This window comes from Podarcis bocagei (assembly GCF_964188305.1).
Source record: "Podarcis bocagei genome assembly, chromosome: 15".
Lineage (NCBI taxonomy): Eukaryota > Metazoa > Chordata > Lepidosauria > Squamata > Lacertidae > Podarcis > Podarcis bocagei.
The window spans coordinates 39,972,133-39,988,387 of NC_138141.1; the positions used below are offsets into that span (position 1 = coordinate 39,972,133).

General features: G+C 43.8%; 1 protein-coding gene across 1 annotated transcript in view; it reads right to left on the reverse strand.

The window, feature by feature from the left end:
* The window catches only part of AATF (apoptosis antagonizing transcription factor), a 64,130-nt gene that overhangs the window by 43,312 nt on the left and 4,563 nt on the right, over positions 1-16,255 (reverse strand). The window contains exons 3-4 of the mRNA XM_081173263.1: positions 14,614-15,063; positions 12,900-13,037 (exon numbers count right to left, since the gene is read on the reverse strand). Coding sequence (XP_081029389.1) covers positions 12,900-13,037; positions 14,614-15,063 — 588 coding nt within the window. The remainder of the gene's footprint in view (positions 1-12,899; positions 13,038-14,613; positions 15,064-16,255) is intronic.

Consider the following 16,255-nt stretch of genomic DNA (forward strand, 5'->3'; position numbering starts at 1 on the left):
GGAACTGTAGTCCCAAAACATTTGGAGGGCCGAGTTTGGGGGTGCCTGCTTTAAAGCTTTAAAAGGCAAGGGGCCTAAATATTTGAGAGAACGCCTTCTTTCCTATCAACCTTCCTGTGTTTTAAGGTCAAGAGGTAAGACCCTCTTTGTGGTTCGTATGTGGGATGAAGCACATGGCTTGGGGAAGGGTCATTTCGGCAGCAGCTGCTCTCGCACGTGGAACTCCCTCCCTACTAAGCTGCGCCTGGCTCCATCTCTTTATATAGTTTGAGGTAGGCAGCTAAGACACAACCTTTTTCAGCAGCTGTTTGAAGGAAGAGAGGCCTGATTTAGAGAAATATTAGCGGATGCTGCCATCAGTTAATTCAGCAATTGTTTGAGAGTTGCTGTGAATGATCTCATGGGACAGAAGCAGTACTTAAGGCCTGAGTTGTTCAGGGCTTTGTATATTAATACAAGAACTTGCACCAGGGCAGCCAGTTTAGCAGATGTTTCAGTATAGGCGGCACCATCAGTCCCCTCAGCGCTCTAGCGCTAAGCTAGCTCTAGCTCGTGAACCAGGCCCAAGGGCAGCCCCACACAGAGTGCACTGCAGTAATCTAGTCCCGAGATTTCATTTAAAATATTTCTTCAGAGCAAAAACCCTCCCAGGGCATGCATAATATCTGAAAGACGGCCTCCTTCGCTACAGACCTTCTCAGGTGTGAGAGGAGCAGAAGGTAACCTCTTGGTGGTTCCTCCACCCTCAGATGCTTGGGGAGGGCAGGAGAAGGCATTGCTGTGGCACCCCTAATCTCCCTCCCCACAGAGATGCATCTGGTAGCTTCATAATATAGCTTTTGGTGAATGCTGACAACACATCTCTTTACCCCGGCTTCCAAAACTCGAGGTGCTGGGAAGCCCAGCCAGATGAGCAGGGTATAAATCATAAATTATTATTATTATTATAAGAACCATTTTATTTTGGTGATTTTAAGTTGTTTAAAGCTGTTATTAATACTGTGTTTTAATGTTGCAACTCGCCCTGCAACCTTAGGGTGAAGGGTGGGTAATACAGTGGTACCTCAGTTCTCAAAATGTCTCCGTTGACAAATGTTTCAGAACCCAAACGCCAAAAACCTGGAAGTAAATGCTTCCGTTTTCGAACGCGCCTCGGAAGTCGAACGGCTTCCGCTGTGTGTTTTTTCAATTTTCTCAACTGCATTTGCAGCCAGCCCTTTGCGCCTCGGTTTTTAAATGTTTCAGAACTTGGACGGTCTTCTGGAACGTATTACGTTACGAGAACCGAGGTACCACTGTAAATAATAATAAACAAAACTTTTAAAAATGAAAGCTAAGAGGCTATTCCCAATTTCCTATTTTTTGCAAGCGCCTATTTTTTAAAAAATTGACAGATTCCTCAAGAAGTCCATTTTATGTTTATTAAAAAGGAGGCCCCACCCTCCAATGTCTTGCTGTTCCAATTCCCGGCATGCCCCTGCTCCCATCCCACATAGGTTGTGTTGCTGCAGAGTGCCAGATTTCTCTCCCCCTCCCCCAGAAAAAAACAAACCCTACTTGTTACAAGATTAAATGATTTATATATTGTTTAAATAACTAGGATTCCCAGCTGTTTCCCCAACAGCATGAAGTACAGGCTTCCAGCTCTAGCAGTGATTGAAACAGTGCCTGCTGAAGATTAGCTATAAATAAAATAGCTTGAACTGTAAACAGAGGGGAGGGAGGGAGGGAGAGAGTTGGTAATTAGCAGTCAGATCCTGCAAGGTGCCAGGGTTAATTAAAAAAAGAAAAAGTGCAAAATTACGGCTTGAAAGCAGCAGGACCACAGGAAGCTGCTTTATACCATGCCAGATTATTTGACCATCAAGTACAGTAGTGTCTACTCAGATCGGCAGTGGCAGCGACGGCTCTTTTAGGGTTTCAAGCAGAGAAAGGTCTTTCCCAGAAATTAGAATTCCCTACAACTGGACAGGTCGGGGATTGAGCCCAGGTCCTTCTACATCCTCGCCCAGATGTCGATGCACCATTCCCGGACAAGGACCATGTCTGCTGGCGCTAATGGGAGTTGCAGTTCCCATTTCTCTACATGCAAATCACATACTCTTGGTGGAGATTGGAGATTAGGGCGAATGGGCACTAAGCTCAGTCTGTCGCCCTCCACAAGCCCCCATCCTCACTAGCTTTAATTAAAACCAATCAGGTCCCATCATAGGCTCTGCCTCCCGCCCTACCATTGACAAAGGCTATCTATTGGCCAACAACACTGCGTGCTCTACCACCCATCCATTTGTTTTGTTTTTAGATCTCACTTTATTGCTCCAAGCAGCTCTCAAAAGTAGCTTACAACCGATTCCCCACAGTAAAAGTCTGGTAGCAGAAACCAGTGTTAGAAACTCCAGTGATATGAGCTAATTGCTAAATGCCACCTTAAACATAGGTTAGGGTTGCTGCAACGGAATGTCTAAGCAGCTTATTTTTTTGGCAGTGAAATTAATTTTTTTCCTGCTCTTTTTCATTTCATTTCTATACCTTGTTATATTATAAAAAATACTTTTTCATAATAAATTTATTTGTTTGGTTTTTCAGATTAAAATTTCACAGTCACACGTCTAACATCCAATATAAAAACAAGATCCCAAGGAATCTCTTAGACGTCCTCCTCCACTTTGTGGGTCCTATTGTTAATCATTTCCTCCTGCATCTTTTATAATAATCCAAATATTTTACCTCTCCATTGTGTCCAAAATTCACCATTAAACTACAAGTGATATTCCAATCCTACTAACGATTTTAACTGTTTACAATGGTATTTAAGATAAGTTATATTCTCCCCCCCCCCGCTTCTTATTAAAATTACTACTTTTCATTTCATTTCTATACTTCGTTTTGTATATATATATATCTCAAAGTGGTTTACAGCACATTAAAACATCAAATGAAACAATCAAATGAAACAATCAAGAATAAAATAAATTCAAGCTTCAAGGGAAATATCTCAGACCCTTCTCTAAGTGACATTTGGCTTTCCCTGTATTTATTTACCTACTTAATTTATACAGCTGCCCCATAACAGAAGTACTCTAGGAAGCCTATGTGTGGTGTAGTTGGTTAGAGTGTTGGACTAGGGCAGGCATAGGCAAACTTGGCCCTCCAGATGTTTTGAGGTTACAATTCCCATCATCCCTGACCACTGGTCCTGTTAGCTAGGGGTGATGGGTGTTGTAGTCCCAAAATATCTGCAGCTACCTTCTCTTAGCCTACCTCACAGAGTTGTTGTAGGGATTAACTAAGGAGGGGGGTGAACCATGTAAATCTTGGAGAAAAAGGTGAGATATAAATGCAATCAATAAGCTTACTTGCTTAAGAAAGCTGGAGGGGCCAGCCAGATGGAGATGTCGGGTCGCCAATCTGGCATCCCGAGATCTCCATGTGGTCACAGTTTAACCTGCGACAATCACAAAATGCACCTGGAGAATTCTAACACTGGCAGGAACATAAATAATTAAGTTTTGTATATATTTTTTATTTATTGGATTAATACCATTACTAATTGCTGGAAAAGTTAGGACAGTTGGGTGTTTTTTGCCACCAGTCCTGGCTGTTTAAATTCCTTTGCACCCCAATAATGGCAGGCTTCATCTTTTCTAGCTCCAACTGATTAGATAAGTTGGTATAAAATTATATTTGCTATTTCTGTATATCTATATATGATATTCCTTTAGCACTACAGCCTCGAACCTGACATTGCTCGAGAATTCTAAGAAACCAAAGAATAATCTGTGCCGTTTTGAAACCAGGGGTTAAAATTGGTGCAGTTTTCCAAAGGTTCGGTTCGCCATCTTGATTTTTTAAAAATGGCACCCGACTGTACCCAAACGTAGAGGAAAACTTGCTCCTTGACCTCAGGAACCACCATGCAAAATTTGGTTGTGATATCTTAAGAGGTGTCCAAATGCAAAGGGAATGGACAAAGAATTCTCCAAAATAGCAGATTATTTCACTAGCGGGACTTGCGCAGCACTGCCTGGGAATTTGTAGAAACAAACAAACAAAAAGTGATTTTTAAATGGATAGCGTAATTTAGGCCTGTCACACCAAAACCTCAGCGAAGTCACGCCAGAGTCTGCCATCTTGATTCAAAATGGTGCCAGGTCTCCAAAAGCAAAGGAGTTGTTAGCAAAGAGGTCAAAGGCACAGGTACAATCTGGGAAGCTGGTGTTCCCTCACTCCATATCTGTTTTAACCGCATGTAAACCCTTTCCTTCAGGCGGAGTTGCACCCAAACTTCCTCTCTCCCCAGAAAAGGAGACCATTCAGGATGAGGTGAAGCCCCTCCATTTTTAAAAGTACACCCTCCCTGGGCTAAAGGCTGCAGGAGATGTGGACAGAAATTTCAAAGCAACGGTTGCCACAAGCCATTGATGTTGCTCTGATCTGCTCTTTGGCCAAGGTGAGATGGAGAGGGCTGGAACGAAGGATAAAGATGCCTCCCACCACCACCACCAGCCCCAATTCGTATAAGAAGAGACAATCAGATCGGCAGCTGAATCTGAATTCAATACTGGCAAGGGGGTGGTGTCGCAAGAGCAGTGGGCTAGCTTAAAGAATGTAGCGGGCAGGTCACCTGGCACACACACACAGAGCTCTGCCCTTCATCTCCTTGCTGCCACCCCCCACAAAACTGCTGCCCAAGGCACCTGCCCCATTCTGCACAACGGTAGGGCCGGCTTTATGAAAGCTCCAGGTTAAGTGAAACGTTGTCCCTGGATCAGAGGTGGGAGATCTCAAGCCAGGAGAGGGAACGCAGCCCTCCAGGCTTTGCTATGTCGCCCTCGGAACGCTGCCTTTCTTTTCTTTTCTTAACATTTAAAAAATATTTATTAAACAGTCAACATTAACTTACACAGCAATACAATATATACATCACACATCACAAATTTTACTAGATACACCTACTTATAGAAAAGAGAAAAAGGAAATTTGAGAGAAAGATAAAAGATTAGAATAAATAAAATAAACTTCTGATTATTCTCATTGTACTGTTCCTCGTTTTGTTATTTTACGCACAGGGAACGCTGCCTTTCACTGGCCCTGCTCCACCCAAAGGGGTTTTGTCTCCCTGGAATGTGTCCTTGAACTCCCATAATGCCTCTCGCATGCTGGGATGGGTGTGTGTGTGTAAAAACTGGCCTGTTCTGTAAAAGGTGCTGTTTACCTTTGCTGCTCCAACTACTTTTGCCTCTGGCCAGGACACCACTGGCGTGTGGCCCTCAGAAGGTTGCCAGAAAGAAATGTGGCCCTTGGGCTGAGGAAGTTTCCCTACCCTTGTCTTGGATACATGAAGCATTCACTACCATTGCTCCCAGCCAAACAGGGCTTTAAAAAACGCCTAGCGATGAGGAAGAAGAGTTTCCCTGATGGTTGAATTTCTAGAGCTAAAACTTCTCAGCCCACCACTGACTGTCACTCCTATTTCCCTCAGCCTTAAAAACGTGTGGTGTTATTCCTGACTTGAGAGAAAGGGGGCTAGGGGTGAGTGGATAAGAGAAAATCAACAACAGTCCTCTGGAAATTCAGCAAGATCTTTCTTTAAAAAAAAACAAAACGAACACAGAAAAGATCAATGCGCCACATGGAATTGATGTGGGAGACCCAACAGAGAATCATGGACCTTTTTCTGTATAAAGAATAGAAGGGTTCCGGGGAAATGTACCAGGGAGTAGAATTTTTAATTAATGCGTCTCTTTAATGTGCAAATCAAGTTCAGATTGCTAGTTCTGTCTTGCAATTGTTATGGAAAGTTGGGGGGGAGGCGGGGGAGGGAACCTTCCTAACATTAATTGAACATGCAAAAACCCCTAAACACAAGCATCCCAAGAGGAGTTGAAAGAGCAGTGGCAAGAGAAAACAAATTTATGGGAGTGCGGGGAGGGGAGAGAGAGAGAGGTCACTGGAGATATGGTAACTCACAGTAGGTGACTAAAAGCAAGCTGTAAACCTGGTCATGAATTGGCAATATTTTCAAGGCAGCTACAAAGGCAGTCAGTGTGGCATAGTGGTTAAAGCATTGGCCTAGAACCTGGGAGGTAAAAGGTAAAGGGACCCCTGTCCAGTCGTGGCCAACTCTGGGGTTGCAGCGCTCATCTCGTTTTATTGGCCGAGGGAGCCAGCATACAGCTTCCAGGTCATGTGGCCAGCATGACTAAGCCGCTTCTGGCGAACCAGAGCAGCACACGGAAACGCCGTTTACCTTCCCGCCAGAGCGGTACCTATTTATCTACTTGCACTTTGACGTGCTTTCGAACTGCTAGGTTGGCAGGAGCAGGGACCGAGCAACGGGAGCTCACCCCGTCATGGGGATTCGAACCGCTGACCTTCTGATCAGCAAGTCCTAGGCTCTGTGGTTTAACCCACAGCACCACCCGTATCCCAACAGAACCTGGGAGACCAGGGTTCAAATTCTCACTCTGTCAGGAATTGTGAGAAGAGACCCCCGAGGATCATCTAGAACAGCGGTTCTCAAACTGTGGGCCCCAGATGTTGTTGGACTACAACTCACATCATCACTGAGCTCTGGCCTTGCTAGCTAGGGATGACGGGAGTTGTAGTCCAACAACATCTGGGGACCCACAGGTTGAGAAAGGCTGATCTAGAACATGGGTAGGCAAACTAAGGCCCAGGGGCCGGATCCGGCCCAATCGCCTCCTAAGTCTGCCCTGCAGCGGTCCGGGAATCAGCGCGTTTTTACATGAGCAGAATATGTCCTTTTATTTAAAATGCATCTCTGGGTTATTTGTGGGGCATAGGAATTCGTTCCATTTCCCCCCCTCAAAATATAGTCCGCCCCCCCCCCACAAGGTCTGAGGGACAGAGGACCGGCCCACTGCTCAATAAGTTTGCTGACCTCTGATCTAGTCCGACCCCCAGCAATGCAGGAATCCGGCCCACAGTCATCCCTTGGTGGGCTTGGACCACCGATCCTCTGGTTATCAGCCGGACGCACCGACCCATTGCACCACAGAATGTGCGTCTTTTGAGGAAAGGCGGGATATAAAATGTAATAATACATAACAGTATATACATAGTTCTTAGTCCCTCCCTGCAACCCCCCTGTTCATTAAGTCAATCCAGCAAATTTCAGAGCTGAGTAAGATCTGAACTTACTGGTACTGGTGGTGATGAAGATGATGATGATGATAATAATAATTTTATTACTTATACCCCACTCATCTGGCTGTGTTGCGGGGATAAAATGTTAAGGGGAGAACCATCTACACCACCTTGAGCTAATTTGAGGAAACGGTCTTATATAAATGTAATAAATAGACAGCAAGCACTGTATTGTATTTTTATGTTGTGAACCACCCTGTACCTTCGGAAAATAGATAAATACATACGTTTAAATGCCTGCTGAAAATCTTTTAACAACAACTTTTTAATGCCTTCTGAGAACCTTTCTTTTCCGCCAGGCCTAGACAGGCAACAAAGAATACAACCTTCCACAATGGTAAGTTGATGTATGTTTTTAAGGCTTTTATTGTAGAGTTAAAAAACCACACACACAAAAATACACCGATCAAGCACAGAAAGCTAAAAAAACATATAAAAGACAATAGTATTTAAAAACTAATTAAATTATAATGGAATTAAAAGGATGTGAAAACCAAATCTATTAAAATTACAGAGAGAAAAACACAGATAGTAAAAACAGGACAGTGCTATTAAAAGCTCTTTCCTTAAAAGTGGTCTGTTCCCAAAAGGCCTGCCAGAACAAAACAGTCTTCACAAACAAAAGTGTAAAACTGAAACACCCCACACCTTTTCACTGCTGATATAAAGGAAAGCAGCAGCATTTTAGGAGGTGGTTAAGTGGTCTAATGATAGCAGCAAATAATATTATGTACTGAATATTACATTACAACAGCAGCCTCATACCCAGCATTGCTCAGGAATTCTAAGAAACAAAAAATAATAAAAATCAGTGCATTTTTGAAAGGTCCCGTTCACCCATCTTGATTCAAAAATGGTATCCCAAAATAGATGAAAACAGGCTCCTTGAGCTCAGAATCCATCACACAAAATTTGGTGTTCCTGTCTTAAGAGGTGCCCAAATTTATAGCAAATAGACAAACAAGTAACTTTCCAAAACATATATTGTGCTCTCTCTCTATATATATATAATGCTGGGGTTTTCCACACTGTTGCTATTTTCAGCTGGGAATCAGTCACGTAAAGGCAAAGTCAGGCCACACAATTTAAAGTTTATTTTAAAGATGGGCATTTTTGCGATAAGGGAAGTGATGCGGGGGGAATATGCCTTGGAAAGTGCAGGATGATGACACTTGCTTTGGAGCAACATCATCTAACCTCCCCACAAACAAATCAGAATGAACGCTCGTTACCTAGCCAGTGTCCTTAATCTTCTGGCAAACGAATCAGAATGAAGGCATGGTAAACAGGTTCGTCTGGAAGCGTAGACCCATTGAAATAAATAGACTTGACTAACAGAGGTCCATTCTTTTCAATGGGTCTACTCCTGGGCAGGATTTAGTTGTGATATATATATATATATATATATATATATATATATATATATATATATATATATATATATATGCTTTCGTAGATTTTCACGGGTACAGGAATGCAGGTTTTGGTGTCTTCGGGTGTCTTCCCGTGTAAGAGTTGGGGTGTCTAGGCGACGTTTCGACGAGGTCTCACTCGTCATCTTCAGGCTGGTGCTTTCGGCTTCTTGTTACTAGAACAGAGCAGGATCTCAGTGTTTGAGTTCCTATAAATACTGTTGAGGGGGTGTGGTGTATAGCCTCCAACGTTCTGGGCAGAGAGGAAGTTCCCAGGTTAGTGTGCCTTTTCTTCTTTTGTTCATTAATTACTTGAGGGATATCTTGAGTGATTTCTTGAGTGATATTCTGAGTACCACTTAGGAGGGTCATTAGGTGTGGATTAGTTGCTAAAGCTTTCGTGTCTTGACCTCTTGAGCTTGTGAAGAGTTTTTCTGAGAAGATGGCTGTACTGCACTTAGTTGTGCTCTGGCTTGGCTTCGTGTATAGGGGCGAGCTGTGGTTTTGTGCCCTGTGCCAGCCAGATCTGTGTAGGGATTGCAGGGGGGTGCAGCATCCGGAGGTGCCACTATGTCTGGCAGAAGAAAAAACTTCCTCTCTTTACCAACACATGAAAGAAACAGGACACGAAATTAATTTTGCAGATTCCAAATTGCTCTTTAACATGGAACATCACCACAAGAGAATAATCATGGAAGCCATCGAGATAGAGAAACACCCTCACAACATGAACAAGCGTGACGACACGTCCCGCCTGCCAGACATCTGGAAATTAGCCCTCCCCACAAAAACCGACACCAGAACCAGAGGCACACAGAACGCCATCTCCAATCAACCACACCAGACCCAAACCCAGACCCTCTCCACAGATAAATTACAGACACCATCCAATAGCCAAACCATAGTGGCACCTCCGGATGCTGCACCCCCCTGCAATCCCTACACAGATCTGGCTGGCACAGGGCACAAAACCACAGCTCGCCCCTATACACGAAGCCAAGCCAGAGCACAACTAAGTGCAGTACAGCCATCTTCTCAGAAAAACTCTTCACAAGCTCAAGAGGTCAAGACACGAAAGCTTTAGCAACTAATCCACACCTAATGACCCTCCTAAGTGGTACTCAGAATATCACTCAAGAAATCACTCAAGATATCCCTCAAGTAATTAATGAACAAAAGAAGAAAAGGCACACTAACCTGGGAACTTCCTCTCTGCCCAGAACGTTGGAGGCTATACACCACACCCCCTCAACAGTATTTATAGGAACTCAAACACTGAGATCCTGCTCTGTTCTAGTAACAAGAAGCCGAAAGCACCAGCCTGAAGATGACGAGTGAGACCTCGTCGAAACGTCGCCTAGACACCCCAACTCTTACACGGGAAGACACCCGAAGACACCAAAACCTGCATATATATATATATATATATATATATATATATATATTCTCTATATGCGTTCTAATGCATATTGCATATTCACTTTTTTGTGAAGCAGGGATGTGTGTTATGTGGGTATCCCCTCCCTGCTCCCAAAGGTCTTTAAAAAACAAAAACAAACAAACACTGCCCCTTTAAAAGAAAACAACAAAAAGAGAATCACCCCATATAAATTATGGCCATAAACTTTTTTTCCCCCTGCAGTGCAGCCTAATTAATTCCTGCTCTATACACAAAGGGAAAATGCTGGGTGACAAATGGGTGCAGAGCTTGAAAGCTGCCACGTCGGCAAAACATTTTCTACTTCAATTTATAAGCAATTTTGCAGTAAATCATCCGCCAGAATCCAAGATCCACAGGCAGCAAGGGAGAGCCAGACCATGCTGGGGTGGCTTAGCCAAGATACAAAAGATGTAACATAAACGGTGTTTGTGTGTGTAGGAAAACAGGTGCCCCCGTGCCACAGTTCTCAGAAATACTTTTTTTATCTCCATTTAAAACTCCACAAAGCAATAGCCTCCCATGATGCAACTTGCATGGGACTTGTCGTGCCCGCAATCCACTGCTCAAGAGGGAAAGGCCATAGCTGAGGACAAAGAGCATCTGCCTTGCATGCAAATGGTCCCAGGTAAAATTCCCGGCACCTCCAGGTAGGACTGGAAAAGACTCCCCTGGAAAGCTGCTGCCAGACAGTGCAGACAATCCTGAGCTAGATGGAACAATGGTCTGACTTCAGGAATATGTCTATATTCTTAAGAGCCAAAAGGGGTACCCCCCCCAAAAAAATATACCGTATTTTTCTGTGTATAAGACGCCCCCGTGTATAAGACATCCCCTATTTTGGGGGACTCCAAATTAAGAAGACACCCCTCAGCACTACCTGTGTATAATACGAGCCCCAATTTTAAACCTAATCTTTTGGTAAAAAAAACCCTAGTCTTATACACGGAAAAACATGGTATATAGCAAACCTAGGATGCTGCCTTATACTGTACTGTCTACATTGACTGGCAGGCTTAAGGCATGAGTATCTCCCAGCCCTACCTGGTGATGTGGGGAATTGAACCTGTGACCTTCTGCATGCAGAGCAGATGCTCTACCACTGAGCTACGGCCTTCCCCAACAACCTCACTCACTAGTGACAACTTTTAAGTGCTAACGGACCACCGGCAAGTAAAATGACCCAGATAGAACCCATATGTCTTGCAAGTCTTGTGTGTGCGCAGAACTGGTGTCCAAACAGTGCCCCTCCTCCTCCTCCAAAGTATTCATAAGCATGAGCCTCTGTTACCCAGAAGCCTTCATCAAATTTTGAGGCATTGTTGAATTCAATGAAACCTGCTTCAGAGGATCAGGGAGCAAGTGCCCACATTTCCTTAAGTATCTAGAAAATGCCCCAGGCGCTGAGATTTTTCATGATATGCATTATTTACTTTAAAATTTATCTCTTTCATAGAAAGAAAACATTATCCTGCTGTGTCAGCAAAGACAAGACACCTCAAGGCAGCTAAAAATTAGATGTTAAAAAAATCAGTTCAACTGATTAGAAGATAGAATAAGGATAGAATCCCATCCAAACTTGGAAGCAAGCGCTATTGTTACTTCTGATTAAACTAGGAATTGTACTGTATGACCTACATTTGCAGGACTAGAACAATCTTGCATGCCAAAAGCTTCCGAATTTCTAGAATCTGAAATATCATGCATAAGCCAATAACAATTTTTTTTAAAGCTGTTTTAGTTCTAGATATTTGACACTTTTCTAGCTCAAGATGCAAATAACAGGAGCCGTGCAAAATAACATGTATGGTTTTCTTTTAACTCGCCGGGGGAGCTTTTTTCTTTCTTTCTTTCTTTCTTTTTTAAGGGTTTTTAATATATATAAAATCCCACCTCTTTACAGAATTTATATATTAAACTCCATGTTCATTGCAGTGTTTTGCTTATGGGAAATATCAAAATGTCAACCATTGTTTCTGTTAAAGGTCTTTAATGATATCGTGGTTTCTGGACTTGTAATGAAAACACGACGCTGGCTGCAGTTTGTAATGCATCTCATTAAATACGTTAATGGCACACGTTTTACTAAAAGGTCAGGTTTAGTATTGGTGGGAGTTTGCCTTTTAAGGCAAAAAGGGGAAAAACAGGAACTTGGTTTAAAGCTATAGCTAACTGTGTGAACTATAAAGCACTTCACTTGATGTGGATCTGCGAAAACACCAAGGAACCACTTAAAAGTTCATCGCTGATGAATTAGCATCCTGTGAGCTGTCACTTAAAACCACATCTGCACCCTACACTCTGATACCACTTTAACAGTCATGGCTTCTGCCAAAGAATCCTGGGAACTATAGTTTGCCAAAGGTGCCAATACTTGCTAGGAGAACCCCAATTCCCAGGCAGAGCTGCAATTGCCAGGGTTCACCAGAAAAAAGGGGATTACTTTTACACTAATGTGTGGGGACTGCAGCAATTCCTGGCTAGGTTTAGAAAAGAAACCACATACCGTATTGGCCCGAATATAAGCCACACCCGAATATAAGCCACACCTTTAAAATTCAAGGAGGGAAAAGAAAAAAAGACAATACCCGAATATAAGCCACTTCCTTAAAATTCCACAGGCACTCACACCCATTCCATTTTACCATATGTCTGTTTCAGCAGCAATATCGTAAAAGCAATTTTTTGTAACCTTTCGTGGTTGGAATTTGGAAAAAAAGTGAGGCTTATATTCAGGCCAATACAGTACTTTGCACCAACCACAGCTGAGAATCCAAACCACACCTTGAGCTTCCAAACATACATTTTGATCCCCGCCAAAGTATAGAAAATACAAGCACAAAACCAGTCTTGTCTGGGGAAAGGAGAGAGATTCTTACTGTTCTTGAGTGCAGCGGCAAACTCCTGTCCTCCTCTTTTCTTAAACTCCAGGAAGGTATCTGGCTGGGGAAGCTGGTTGGCTGTCAGGAGAACCTTCTGCAGTTTAATTCGCCCTTCCAATAGCTGATCCCACAGAGCTTTAGTAAAGCGGGGAGCAGGGTAGAGAAGAGAAAGACAAAACACCATCATTAAATAGGAACATAGGAAGCTGCCTTATACTGAATCAGACCACTGGTCCACCTATTATTATTATTATTATTATTATTATTATTATTATTATTATTATTAAATTAAATGTAGCTCAGTATTGTTCTGAACTGTCAGTACTGATAATCTTGTTTTGTTATTTCATAAACTGGCTTGAGTTTTGTTTGGGTGGTTTTGTGTTTTTTTTAACAATAAAGCACTATATAAAACAAATACAGGACGCGGGTGGCGCTGTGGATTAAACCACAGAGCCTAGGGCTTGTCGATCAGAAGGTCGGCGATTCGAATCCCGACAGGGTGAGCTCCCGTTGCTCGGTCCCTGCTCCTGCCAACCTAGCAGTTCGAAAGCATGTCAAAATGCAAGTAGATAAATAGGCACCACTCCGGCGGGAAGGTAAACAGCGTTTCCGTGCGCTGCTCCGGTTCGCCAGAAGCGGCTTAGTCATGCTGGCCACATGACCCAGAAGCTGTACGCCAGCTCCCTCGGCCAATAAAGCGAGATGAGCGCTGCAACCGCAGAGTCGGTCACGACTGGACCTAATGCTCAGAGGTCCCTTTACCTTTAAAACAAATACAAACACGGAGACAAGGGTCTCTCCCATCCCTACGCAGAGATGCCTGGGATTGAACCAAGGCCCTTCTGCATGGAAAGCAGATGCTCTACCGCTCAGATGTGGTCACTCAGGGGTGTTTTGTTTTGGCAGCTATGGCCGTTCATGGCTGACGTATCAAAGCCCCAAGTATTCCCTCGCCTCCCTCACAACTGCCTGCCAGAGGGATGGCAAACAGTACCTTGTTAGCTTCCTAAACATTGAAAGCAAGACGCTCAAGGTTTGGTTAAAATGCAAAAAAGCCTGCTCTCTCTCTCCTCATCTCTAAGGCACCTTCCAGGTAAAGCCCTGCAATGGCAGCACACTGAGGTGAGCATGGGGCCCATACACCACCAAAGGATCCCGCTGGCAAGAGCGCCCAGGATTTGCCCCTCCTCTTCGCCATGACAAGCCGATTGCTTGTTCAGCCCCCTCTCACTTTGGCCCAGACAACAGTGCCAGAGAAGAGGAGAAGCAGATAATAACATACAGTGGTACCTCGGGTTACATACACTTCAGGTTACATACACTTCAGGTTACAGACTCCGCTAACCCTGAAAAAGTACCTCGGGTTAAGAACTTTGCTTCAGGATAAGAACAGAAATCGTGCTCCGGCAGTGGGAGGCCCCATTAACTAAAGTGGTGCTTCAGGTTAAGAACAGTTTCAGGTTAAGAACGGACCTCCAGAACGAATTAAGTTCTTAACCCGAGGTACCACTGTACTTCCTTTAACAAACAAAAGAGTTCATATTTTATACCAAGTCTAAGACTGAATACCTCTCAACTAAAGGTGTGCTCCAAGCAAGGATGCATTGAACTAAGATCTGACTTTTTCTGCTGAGTATACGTAAACTCTATCTGCTAACATTTCCCACGTTCATCGGGGGCCACATGGGAGAAGAGGCTGCCCACTGACCTATTTGATTCTTCACGGCTTTTCCTTTAGCAACTTCTTCGGCCACTCGGTCTTTAGAGAACGGCAACAGCCCCCCGAGATGTTTACTCTCCCTCGCATCCGCCACCATCTCCTCCTCCTCCTCGCTCCCCGCGGCGCTTTCCTCCGACGTCGCTCCGCCTTCACTGCCTTCTTCCATGCTGTCCTCCTCAACTCCGCTGCCTTCGACACTGTCTTCTTCCTCATCTTCCTCCAACATTTCCATCGAACTGCCCATTTCGTCCATCCCCTCTGCAAATTTCGCAAAATCGTCCACAGCCTGGAAAACGAAAGCTTCTTCCTTCAGTTCCCCCAGCTGTTTCCTTTTTTCTTCCTCCTCCTGGCTGCTGGCAACACTGCAGGTAGCATCCTCCTCATCCTGGTCCTCGTCCTCCTCATCCGTTTCCTCTTCCGCGTTTGAAGTCTGCTCATCTATCAATTACGAAACAAAAAGACTATTGTTAACACTTCTCCATCACGAACTGCACCCAATCCATTAAGGTCAAAGCTGGTGCTTAACTGTGTACATCTGGGGCTGGGCACGATTTTGGCTCCAGGGGCCGGATCTCTATCAAGATCAGTCTTGTGGGGCAAATCCGACAGGTGGGCAGGGCCATGCACCTGTCAATCACCTGGTGTCAGGTGCAAGGTGCTACTAAAATGAAGGGTTTATTTACATTTGTTTTAGCGGGGAGGGTGTGCATGGAATGCTTACGACATATAGAGCGCAACAGGCTGGATGGTAATGTTTGTAACAAATTTCTTTACCGGTTACTTCCTTACATACGAATCAAGTCCAGGATGTACACCATATACAATCCTTAAGCGAGGTATATAACCTATTTAATTAAATCCGATGCAGATATATTTCTTCCATCCTTAATACATACTTGTTTGAGTTCATATATTACACAGTCCTCAAATGTGATTAAGGAAAGGTCCCTGGAACGTCACGGACATTCTTGCTTAAGGATTGTATATGGTGTACATCCTGGACTTGATTAGTCTGTTAGGAAGTAACCAGTAAAGAAATTTGTTACAAACATTACTATTCAGCCTGTTGCGCTCTATATGTTGCAATTATTGCATCTGCGTAACAAGGTATTGTATTTGTTTTGTGCATGGAATAGTGCACGACACTCCCCCCCCCCCAAGAATCCTGGGAACTGTAGTTTACCCCCTCAGAGCTACAATTCCTAGCACCCTTCACAAACACACCAAACAATTGAAGCTCATTACTTCCCCCAAAATACTCCTGGGAACTGCAGTTTACCCCCTCCCACAGCTACAATTCCCAAGACCCTTAAACCACGATTTGCAGGATTCTTTTGAGGAGGGAATAAGTCATGTTCTTTAAAAATAAAAAGTGTGTACGCAACCTAAGTTGATCTGGTATTCCTTGGCTATAAGGGTAACGTTAAAATAGTTATAGCAATCCCATAGCTTCCTTAAAGGCAGAGGTCACCATTGTGGTGCACATATGCTGGTAGAGACCTTTACTGGTGCCCACAGGGCCCCCTCCCACCGCTGAAATTAAGCTTGAAAGAAGCGTTCTGTTATAGCTAATGGAATCTGTTGCAGGATGTGTGCCTGTCACCCTCAACAGTTTCTCCCGTTTGCAAAT